This window comes from Phragmites australis, chromosome 13 (genome assembly GCF_958298935.1).
Source record: "Phragmites australis chromosome 13, lpPhrAust1.1, whole genome shotgun sequence".
NCBI classification, from domain to species: Eukaryota; Viridiplantae; Streptophyta; class Magnoliopsida; order Poales; family Poaceae; genus Phragmites; species Phragmites australis.
In genome coordinates this window covers 1,663,185-1,674,966 of record NC_084933.1, presented here as the reverse complement: position 1 = coordinate 1,674,966, position 11,782 = coordinate 1,663,185, and the positions used below count along the sequence as shown (strand labels likewise).

At 49.8% G+C, this 11,782-nt stretch overlaps 1 protein-coding gene across 1 annotated transcript; it reads left to right on the top strand.

The window, feature by feature from the left end:
• Window positions 1–7,753: 7,753 nt before the first annotated feature.
• On the top strand, window positions 7,754–10,052 carry LOC133888355 (uncharacterized). Its single transcript, XM_062328562.1, has 3 exons — window positions 7,754–7,821; window positions 8,765–9,269; window positions 9,501–10,052. The coding sequence occupies exons 1-3, from the start codon at window positions 7,754–7,756 to the stop codon at window positions 10,050–10,052; spliced, it is 1,125 nt and encodes a 374-aa protein (XP_062184546.1).
• Window positions 10,053–11,782: the final 1,730 nt, after the last annotated feature.

The following is an 11,782-nucleotide window of genomic DNA, read 5'->3' as shown; positions in this document are numbered from 1 at the left end:
TGCGTTGGGTAACCAAAATAGGAGAAGGCCATCAAAAAAATTTATGAGGTGCCTATTCGCCGCCCTCTAGTCACCATCCTCAGTCCTACATCCACTCTGAATTTTATTAGATGCTTGAGAATAGTCCAATTAGATATTTTCACTGCCAATTGCTCACTAACAAAATTGTGAGAGCTACCGTAATCCAGAAGCATGATAGTTTCATAACCCTGAACATGACCCATTAATCTGACAGTCTTTGGGGAGTCAGTACCATTTGCAACATTTACTGAAATTTGCATCAAATCATGTACAGAGTCTGAGCTCTCTGGCTCAAGAGGGATTCCAGCATGACTGTCAGTACCTTGCAGCACCTGCCATAGTTCTTCTACCACATGCATGCAATGAAATATTGGAAGCACATTTGCGACTTGGATTCCATTTCAACCCACATTTATTACATAAGCCCTTTGATTTTCTGTAATTTCATAGAGTTGACAGCTTATCGTCAGAATGCTTGACTCTTGATACTTCTGCATTCTTCTTTTCTTCCGTATGTGTAATAGGAGAGTTCTTCAAATTTCCCATAGGTAATGGCATATTCATGCTGCCATAACTTCTTGAATTGATATTGACATCAAGTCTTATGATTTCCCTCTTTGATAAATCCATGGTTACTTCTTCCTGCAATATTGCAAGCGAACTAGCAGTATCTAGATCCATAGGGCATTGAATAAGTACTACAACCTTAATATCTTGTCTCAACCCATCTAAGAATCTATTGGTGATAACATCAGCATGAATAGTGGGATCATGAGGTAGCAGTTGATGAACTAGGTTATCAAAATGCTCTATGTAATCCACTACTAAACCAGTTTGTTTCACATGAAATAATTTCCCAAGTAGGTTACTGTACTGATCCCTTTCAAAACAAATGCCGACAACACTACACAAAACATATCCAAGATGCATCCTGAACTTTTCATTCTATCGACTGTAACCAGAAAGCTACTGAGCATATGAAATGCATTGTGGCCAATCTAGTCCACATATGGATGGGTACACTATATATCTCAAAGGACTCACATATCTGTTTTCCACATTTTAGGATTACTACCATCAAATTGAGGAAAATTTAGTTGTGGAAGAACATCACTTCAACTACGATGACAACCCAATTGACCTGAATTGCTAGAAAAGCTAGATCCGAAAGGAATAGGAGTGAGATTTTGAAAGTTATTCACACTTGTGACAACAGGTGGTTCAAGGGTGGTGATGTACCCCTGACCTAACCTCCGGTCGTGTAGTGCAGAATTGTGGCCATTAGACCTGATTGTTGCCTCACACAAGGAAGTTGCCAGGTGAATCCACTATTTTTGTAGGGAGAAGTCTCTTGATTGATCATGATCTGATCCAATTTGGAGCGCAGATCCTCCAATGTGGCTTGCAAGTCACTCACCTTGGAGTTGATCTGAGGCCTCCACTTGGTGATGTTCTTGTCGGACCCTGATCTTAGGTTCCCCTGTGCCTCTTGTATCAGTTCTTGGATCAGTAGTTGATACGCATAGAATTCAATAGTATAATATCAAATACATACTTCAAACAATTTAATTACCTGAATGGGGCAAACAATGGTCTTGTGTATTGGGATTCCATGATTGACCGGTCAAACAGAAGGGCAACAACGGAATGGAGCATGGTATTCTGATACCACAGGCAACTTAGGTGTGGATGTAACCTTAGACTTCTACTCTTCATCTTCGATCGACACGAGGTTGAAACCCATCTCTTAATCTGAAAACAACAAGCTTGAGTACGAAAGGTACTTAGTAAGTCCTAACACTACTTAAAGAGGTTGGTAGATGCATAAGGGGAGTAATTGCTATAGTTTAGGCATAAAGCAAGCTTTTCATGCAATATGAATTAAGGTGTAACACTTAGTTTAAAATAGTTGAAAAGCCAGGTTTGATTGATATTAAAAGAGTTGGTGGCCCTGGAGGAGGGAGCTATCCAACCCCGCATTTCCCATCTTTTAGCTGGTGGACATTTAGTCCCAACTAGTTCAATGGTATATAGTCGATTTTCTCCAAAACATGGGAACAATGCCCACTCACACATCAAGGAGTACTCACACCATAAAGCTAGTCTTGTAAGTCTATAACTTTGCATGTTCATACCATGGACACAACTATTCAAATAGATTTACACTCTGCATATGTAGTACGTTGTATCCACACAATATACTTAGTCTCCAACCGTTGCAAGTGGAGGAGGAAATTATACCATGGCCCTTCATTCATCATGTCTTTGTAGACTCTACTATAAGACATCACAAGTATTAGAGGCCTCGTACTGGATGCTTGTCCCATTTTAGCTTTAGCGTTCTATAACACCAGGGTACTGGATGCCAGTCCCCTTATACCTTTAGCGTCTGGTTTCTACAACACCTTAGTATAGCACTAACTAGTCACTTGGATCCTCGCTACTCTCAGCCCTCCTAGTAGGATGTCCATCTTGGTCGGGAGAAAAAAAAGTCAAGTCCTACCTAGTCAGGACATGTGGTTGCATTGGAGTGGCTTAGCACAACAACACGATGACTCATTCATTATATGACCAAGTCAAGCATCTTCATCAGCAAGCCTCCCCAAAGGACTTGCTCCATTGAGGCACCCACCATCAAAGGACTACCTTGCTCACCCCCACCAAAGTGGTTTTTATGGTTTTCTTAACACCAACACCACACACAGCACAATTCACTCAACCCATTTCACCCATTTGCAAAGCAAATGATCTTGATAAAAAGTGTTTAAAAGCTGTCCAAGGAGAGAGCAAGCATCTCCGAAAAGAGCTGAGTAACCAAGCCTAAGCATACTAGTTAGTAAGGTTTCATCCAACATCATTATATCATATAATGAGGATATTCCAGGGTTATTATTGAGCATTGTGAGTAGCAATCAAGGTATTATTCAACAAATAGGTTATAACTAACACTAGCATTTACAGTAAAGTAGCAAAGGTAGCATGCATATATAATTACCAGGTTGTAGTTTGTCATTTTAATTAGTTACAAAGATGGGATCAACGTGATCAAGGAGTTAGGACTTGCCTTCTTGCAGTTATTCCTCCTGTTAAACTTTGTCGTAGTTCTAGTGTCTCGTTAGTCCTACCCTTTGGCCCATGTCTCTCTAATAGCTTCTTTAAGTTCCATCTATTAGATTATGCAATCTATTGTCAACAAATAAACGATGACTAAGGAACAAACTAATACAAAGCTAACTAGATTAATGAAGCAAAAGAAGAACACCAAAACTAGTGACCTACGCGGGTCACAACTCTAGGGAAGACTCCACTGGCGTCTTCTACTACTATGTGAACATGAAGTACAAGGGCTAGGCACGGTATCTACTAGGGTACACTATGAGTCGTGCATGCATGCTAATGGATTGACCTTAAGAATTAGAGTTTGACCTTCTAACTGAGGTTGCTATCTCTTATGGCCTACTGACCATCTCTAGTTGTCTGGTAACTAGCTACTAACTAAGTTGTCTTCTTATCCTACTAAGATCACGCCTAGAGGCTACCAATTTAATCTATCTTAATGTTATTTAGCTTAAGGGCTAATTACGTCTGACGACGAAGCTACTCGAATCTAAATAAACTAAAAATGGTTCTAGGCATTATCAACTAGGGAAGATGGATAGACTAAGATCTTAGATGGATTTGGGTGAAGGAACTACTGGAGTAATAGATTAATCAGAGAATCTAAGGCATTCGGAAGATGGATTGGGAAGATTATTTGTGGATAAGAAGATTTTTTTTGAATGGGACAATTGTAAATTTTCCACTGTTTTGAACCGTTATTGCAAACTTGCCATTAAAAAATTACAAAAATACCACCAGAACTGTCATTCGAGTGGTATTCTTGCAAAAAATAAAAAACCAGTGGCAAATTTGCAAAAGCCCCTTATTGAATTGCCTGATTTTCGAAAGTTGGATAAAGATCACTCGGATGACGACGGGATTGGCTATTAGGCTTCGTTGATAGATAGATCCCACTGTTTGGTGGGCCGCCTGATCGATCACAGGGTTAAAAGGCTGGGTTACCAATGGGTCTAAATGGTGTTAAGCTTAGTTGGATTCACGGCCCATTTGGACCAAGTTTGGTTATCGGGTTTTGTCTAGTGGCCCTTGACTACAGACTAGTCTATCGGATGTCGTGCGGGCTAGGTGGCTAAGGTCATAAGTGCTGTGTGGATCTACTCCGAGGCTCCCTAGGCGACATTCTATGATGATATATTGAGCGGCACTTTATTTCAGTCAGGGAGATGAGCGAACATCAGAGAACTAGGAAGGGGCGTACTAGAGGATTCGCGCGCTTTAAATTAGCGCAAATGATCCTTCGGTTTCGGATCTAACTAAGGATATGGCCGCAGATAATTTTGGCTTGAAGACGACCACAGTGGTGGCCGTCAGCTTAGGAGTATGGTCATGGTTGATAGTGAACGAATATAGATTGTGATGATGATGATGATGATGATATCATCATGGCCGAACTGTGAGAGCTCGCCTCATGGCTTCAGCCGAGGAAATGGCAGGTGTGACTGTGACAAATTGGATAGAAGGCTAGCGATAGAACACTAACGAAACCAAACAGACTGCTAAGAGAGTTTCTAAGATTGGAATTTGGATTGAGAGATGAATTTTAATTTTAGATAGATATGGGCAAAAGAATCGCTAGAATCGGAGTCCGCAGGAGAAAGATACGGGCTCTGGAATATCGATCTGAGATTAGTTCAGGAAAAAAAGCTGGAATATTCCTCGGTTTTAATTTCAGAAACTCCAAAGTTACCGATCAGTGGGCTCCACTGAAAGTCAATGGTCAAGAGTTGACCCTAATATGTGGGTCCGGGTCTGAACAGGGCTCGTGCTAGACTTAACCTGGGTTGGTCCGGAAGCTAGCTGGGTCAAAGGATAAATTTTATTGGTCTAAAAAATTGGTGGTATTCTTAAACTAGCTGAGTGTTCGTGCGTTGTAATGAAAACATAAATATTAGATACGGTAACATCAAGTATAAACTTAAGGATGGAGATATGGATGCGTCATGTGAGCATTACCGAATGAATACGTTCGGAGTGATGCTGTAACTTAATTTCAGATGAGATTCGAAAAAGGAGAAGAAGATTATCTGTTAATTTTCCTCATATTTCTTTCTTTATTTTTATTAGTAAAACGGTCGCATATCCGTAGCCAGTAACGATGTAGGGAAGACAAGGGTGAATAACAAAAGTGGATAAATTATTCGAATTTTAAAATTTTTTAATAGGTGAGAGGAAAGTATGAAGAAGATATGACACATGAAACAACTCGTGTTTTATATAGTTGGGATGATCTCGACCTCAACTTAACAACTTAAGAAAAACAACCCAAAATCAGATGGGCCACGCACAAGACTCAGCCCACAGCTAATTTTGGATTGGACCGAAGAAGAAGGTTTGTTTTCAAGCTGTTTTTTTTTTACATTTTCTAATATTAATATTTAAATAAATAGATTTCTGATAAAAACATTTGTATAAATAGGTGCCTACCGCTCTTTGAAAGGAGCTGAGAGGGTGGTAAGAGATACCTGTCCCACCGTGGCATGCCTACCGACCTTTCAAACAGTTAGACCCCACACTCCCCTTACCGCCCTTTGAGAGGGCGGTTAGTGCCTACGATAAGCCACTCCGCGTGCCCGCCCCTCACCTCCCTCTGAGAGGGCGGTTAGCGCCCCTACCGCCCTCTCAGGGGTGGTTAGCCTAGTTTTATTAAAAAAATAACAAAAACCTGAGGTTTTTTAAGATAAAAATAACAAAAATCTCAAAAAATATTAAAGTGATGATACAATAAATACATGTAAGTAAAATTAAAAAACCACACTGAATGTTAGATAGAATGTGTATATGAGATGTGTCGGTGGATGAACACCGCGAGCAGGGATACTGAGGGACCCCCTTTGAGATTCGGCCGGGAGCTGGTCCTAGAACTACCTCGTACGCGAGATTAATGTGAGTGGGACTTAGGCAGGATGGATCGTCAGCTAGTAGAAACGAATGCACTAAGAATTTAGATAGGTTCAGGCCGCGCGGAGACGTAATACCCTACTCCTGTATGTCCAATATGTTATCAATGCTCCTCTCCTTTCGTCTCCCTCGTTTTTTTACAAAGTGCTCCCCCCTTTATCTACCTGGGGGAGGCCCTTCAGGGAGTGTCCAGAACGAGGGCACAAGTTCCTGTAAACAATAAATGGAAAGTCACCATCATTGGTCTACAGTTGATGTTACAGAGGGTTGAAAATACATCCCTCGGACGGTTCCCTCGGTCTTCGTGTTCCAGCTTTAGCAGGCGCAGGGGCACCCACCGGCCAGCTTCTGAGTACTCTCTCAAGCCCATTTGGTCAGAGTAGGTCTGACGCGGTCTGATGTAACAATGCGATAAGCCTCGAAACAATCAAAGATATCTTCAAGCCATCTTTCTTCATGGGCCCCGCGAGGGGACATGCGATGGGACCTGCCGTATTGATTGTGCCCACGCCTTTCTACCAGGCGGCGGCAGGGACTGACGTATTCAGAGTGGCAGGCGTGGGGGAGAGTGGTTGGATGTGACCATCCACTCTCCCCATTAAATGCAGCATCGGGCCTCCCACTGACCGACACCTCATCGTGGAGTCCCTGCGTGGTCCACCGGCATGGGGCTTGCCCGGTGCTTGGGGCTCTCTGGGTGCTCGAGGACCAACTGTTCTTGACCCCAAGCACCCACTCCCGGATTGTGCTTCCCTCGGGTTCTCGGGGAGGTGATCCCCGACGGAAGGCGCCATGTGGTACCACGCTGTCCTGGCCTCGGGACTCGAGAACCCCCGAATCCCATATCACCGACAGCAGCCCCGGGCCCATCGGCAAGTGATGGACTAGAGACTAAGTGTGGGGCCCTATATCTTCGAGGCCGATCACAGCATTGGTGCCACATGGCTTTCTATCGCCCGGTGCCGAAATCTTTGCGGGCCTTGCAATTTTTGGGCCCAAGCTCTTGGTATAACCCAAGGAGGAGCCGAAAGGGCGCGCGCCATTTTGACTTTCGAGGAAGACGATGATGAGGCGGGAGACACCCAAGCTTCCGCGTGGACCGAGGAAAACGTGCCTCATTTACTGCGCCGAGGAATAAGGCGTTTGAACCCCAGCAATAAAAAGGGGAGAGGCAACGGATAGTCGCCTTCCTTCATCGCCATTCTTGCTTTCGCCATTCTTGAGCACTGGGAGCCTCTCTCAGCCTTCAGTGCACCTTCACTCCAGCCACTTCCAGCGCATTTCCCACCCCTAAAAATGCCAAGGGTAGGAGGCAGCCGTCGGGGAGCATTGAACGACAGTGCCATTCTGCCGAAATCCCGCCTCCTGAACGAGGAGGGCGCGGAGAAGGTGCGGATGCTTATGGTCCCCGCTAGACAACGGGGAGCATCGGTGGTGACGCTGGACACCCATCCGCCCGCCCCGCGTGGGCTAGGGTAGATCGTCATCTTCACCTCTTTCGTGGCCGCCAGTCTAGTGCCGCCGTTTCCGGCATTCTTCATGCAGGTGCTGGACACCTATGGCGTCCAGTTGGCCCACCTGAGCCCGAACTCGGTGGTGATCCTGGCGGCCTTCGCCCACCTCTGCGAGATGTTCGTAGGGGTGCCGTCGTCTGTGGCGCTGTTCCGGCACTTCTTCATCCTCTGGGCGGTCGGGAAGAAGAAAGGGTCGGACGATGCGGAGGTCGTGGGCTGCTGCAACTTTCACTTGCGGGAGGGTGTCGGCGACGCCTACATCCAGCAGGTGCTGCACGGCAAGTGGGACGACTGGTGCCGGGACTGGGTCTACGTCGACGTCAGCCCCCACGACCACCTTTTGCTACCCCGGTCACCAGCAGAGTCCAACAAGCGGGTCTAGGAGTCGGCTCCCGCGGCGGATGCCTGCCTGCGCCCAGTGCTGAACCGCATCGAAGATCTGCGTTTTTGGGGCTCACCTCGCTGATGGTGGTCACCGACTTCCTACGCCGATGGCTGGCACCCCTGAGGGAACGCGTCCCTCCCATCTGGATGTACACCGGGTCTCGCGATGTGACGAGGACGTGTATAGACGGCGGTGGGAACCTCAATGAGGGAGCCCTGGCGGCACTGCTCAAGGTGATAACTGGCGTCAAAGACCTCGCCCGGGCAGTCCTACCACGTGAAGACCTGGCGCTCTATTTGGAACCGGGCCGGATGGCTCTGAGGAGTTGATGTCGGTCTTCGACGCCTAGGGGCCGACGTACCGCACGGGGCGTCGAGACCCCGGGGCACTGCACATTCCCGGGGCAGACGACAACGGAGGGTGAGGCGCTGCTGTAGACGATGGCAGATCGCCGAGCCAGGGGGGCAAGGGGAAGCATCCCCAGTCGCCCATCGCCCTACTGTCCTCGCCCTCTCCGTCGCCATCACCTCTGCCATCCCCACGCAGAGACCCTCGGTTGACGGCTGGCGGCGCAACAGCTGGCGGCCGAACTGGCTAGCCCTCGGGAGCAGGTTCTGGGGTGGATGCTGGGGCTAGTTCACTACGACCCGGGGGCCAGAGCCCACCCCCGAAGAGGAGAAGGCCGGAGCCCAAGCCGAAGGCCCCCGAGTTCCAAATCCCGCAGTCCCGATGGCGGTACCGCGGGCCAAAAACCATGTAAGTCCCTTTTTTCTTCGAGCTTGTTTTGCCCGTGTTTTGGCTGGGGGTTGATCTCTTCCCGTTCTAGGCCGCCCAAGGGCTCTTCAGGAAGCCGAGCGTCTCCTGAGCAACCGAAGCCTCCCCCCGGCCCTGAATTGAGAGGCCAGGCTGGCTCTGCCCCGAGCATTCCGACTGGAGAGGAGCTACCGGCTTCAGGGGAGGCCATCGCGACAAGGGTGGCGCTGGCGCGGCCGTCGTCGGGGTCCCTGAGCGCCTCTGCTGAAAAGACGCGGAGGGAATCCAGCTCTCGGCCATCCCCTGGCCAGGCCCCGGAACCCCTCCCCGGGGTGCTAGGGAGTGCTGGGGAGGTCATCGGGCAGCTTGAGGCGGCCATCGCGGCGGAGAGGGCAAAGCTCAAAGAAGAGCACGCCGCCCTTGTTGATGGAAGGGGCCGGCTGGAGGAGGCCCGCAAGCTCCTACAGACCCGTGTGGCCATGGCCCGCATGGCTTATGAGAGGTCCCTGCAGGAGTTGACCACGAAGCGGGAGGCCTTGGAGGAGGTGCAGCAGGATGCCGTCGCCGCACAGAAGGAGGTCGAACGCTTGGGGTAGCTCGCGGCGAAGCGCGACCAGGCGTCGAAGGAGCGCACTGGCGAGCTGGCCACTAGTGAGGAGCAGCTTGCTTTACGCAAGTAGGAGGTTGCCTTACGGGAGGAGGCTGTCGGCAAGAGGGAGGAAGCCTCGCTATTCGCTGAGACGGACCTCCGCTGCCAAGCCTAAGATCTCGGACACGGCCATGCCAACATTCTCCGCCGGGAGGAGCAGGTTGTGCTGCGCGAGATAAACGCCGACCTGGCGTCATCAGCGCTCATCGCCTGGGAGGAGAGCCTCGCCATCCAGGAGGCACGCGTGATTGCCCGAGAGCAAGCCATCGAGGCCCGAGCCGAGCAAATGGAGCGGGCCCACACCGAGGTGGCTGCCCAATTCCAGGAGGCACGGGTTGCGAAGGATGTCACCGCCAACAACAAGGGTCTTGAAGCTTGGCTGAAGAACGCCGAGGAGGATCTTAATGCCGTCCGCCAAGAGCGGACGCATGTTAAAGCGATGATACAGGACGGCTTCCGGCAGGCGCGGGGCTCCATGGAGGCAGCCGGGCTCGGGTCTGTGACGGTGGTTTCCCAAGGGCTGGATACACTAGGTCATCTTGCCCTTGGGTTCTCGGAGATCGCTCGGCGCCTCGAGGCTCTCCCCGCCACGGTCCAGGAACTGGCGACCCGGGAGTGCGCTGGCCCAGGATGTGGCCAAACACATTCTCGCCTGCTACCGCAGCCGAGACCCCGCCATCCCGCTGGAGCCAACGTGGCAGGGCGTTGTTGAGGCGTAGGAAGCTGCCGCTCGGACAACCGTCCGCGAAGTTGCCACCGAAGTGGCAGAATTTTTTGTGCGGTAGCCGGGCCTAGGCAGCGACAGTAGTGATGATGCGTGATCTCCTCCGTAGCCCGCAATGAGTTAGGGTTTCTCTTCTTTTTGAAAGTTGTAATTCTGGAAGTGATTCCCTGTTGATTGGCTCCCTTCAGTATAGTAGAAGTCGTCCTTGGAATCGTACTCCGTTTTGTACTTCTCCTTCCTTGATTTCGTTTGTACTGATGCCCGGGGTGGCACTGACCAGGCCGAGCACCGGCAGTTTACCCCCAAGAACAAGGTTGCCCCGGCCACTCATGCTCGAGCAGCAGGACTACCCGAGACCCTCGGGGGTTCGGTAGTGTTCATGGTACTTGGCTCCCGAGCATCCAGCCCCCGAGCCCACGCGTAGGATCCTGTGCTCGGGGCGCGCAGCCCCTGGGCACTTGCGGGTACACGGCTGCTGAGTCGAATAGACACAATCTCTTTTGCTCAGGAAGTGAGTCCACTTGGCACGGTACCCACCGCGACTCGTGAATGCTTTTTGTCTCGCGACCTCTCAAACATATAGACCAGAGACGCACACAGGAGGAAATGCAATCAAGAGTCCCCATGGTTCGGTGGTGTCTATGGTAGGACTGACCAGACTGAGCATCGATAGCCTGACCCCGGGGACTAGGTGGTCCCGACCACTCATGCTCGAGCGGTAGGACTACCCGAGAACCCCAGAGACTCGGTAGTGCTCAGGGTACTGCCATGCCAGCCGGGCACCACAGCCTACCATAAAGGACTTAGTTCAGCGATCGTCGCCTGTGCGGTACATCGACTACCGTTCATCTTTGTCGTTCCAGAAAAGCTAATACGAGGGCAGCGTTTTGCGCGTGAGGAGATCGCCTCGCCGAGCAAATTAGCACAAGAGGGTTCTGAGAATAACTCAGGAACAATAGTTATTACATATGTATGAATGGAAATTCACATGACTTTTTTATGAAGATACCCCAAGTAGTAACTTACCGAGTTGGTGTCAGCCTCCCGGCTGACTAGGCCAGGAAAGGGTGGATGCCCCGGTGCTCAGGCCTCCTGGAAACGTGTATTCCCTTGTGCAGAGCGCTTTAGCCCCCAGGTCGTCCTTTTAGCACCCGAGCATTTCCCGGGGGCTAAGTGGTCCCGACCACTCACGCCCGAGCGATAGGATTACCCGAGAACCCCAGAGGCTTGGCAGCACCCTGGGTACTAATGCCCTGGTACTCGGGTCGCTTGGTTCTCGAGCTTTTCCCTACAAGCTCAAATGGGCAAGGTTTTTTTGCTTGTTACGCTTTGTTGGTGCGGTACTCATTGTAGCTTGCTCTTGTTTTTGACTCGCGACCTCTTGAATGCCCAGATCGACAAAGTGCACAAACGGAGATACGATCAAGAGGTCCCATGGTTCGCTGGTGTACGGGGTGGGATTAACCAGGCCGAGCACCGACAGCCCGCCCCCGGGGACTAGGTGGTCCCGACCATTCATGCTCGAGTGGTAGAACTACCCGAGAACCCCAGAGGCTCAGTAGTGCTCGGGGTATTTCCATAGCAGCCGGGCACCATAGCCTACCACAAAGGACTTAGGTCAACGATCGCCACCTGTGCCGCATACCGACTGGCATCCATTTTTTGTCAGCGGGAAAATGAGAGAGAGCGTGTTTTTCACACACGAGTCGAGCATCTCA

Bases quoted from the DNA above. Each gene is read 5' to 3' on its own strand.
- LOC133888355 (XM_062328562.1), top strand. From the start codon at position 7,754: ATGCGGAGGTCGTGGGCTGCTGCAACTTTCACTTGCGGGAGGGTGTCG. The intron at 7,822-8,764 runs GTGCTGCACGGC...TTCCCGTTCTAG, and splicing joins GCGACGCCTACATCCAGCAG to GCCGCCCAAGGGCTCTTCAG. The intron at 9,270-9,500 runs GTCGAACGCTTG...CGGGAGGAGCAG, and splicing joins CCGTCGCCGCACAGAAGGAG to GTTGTGCTGCGCGAGATAAA.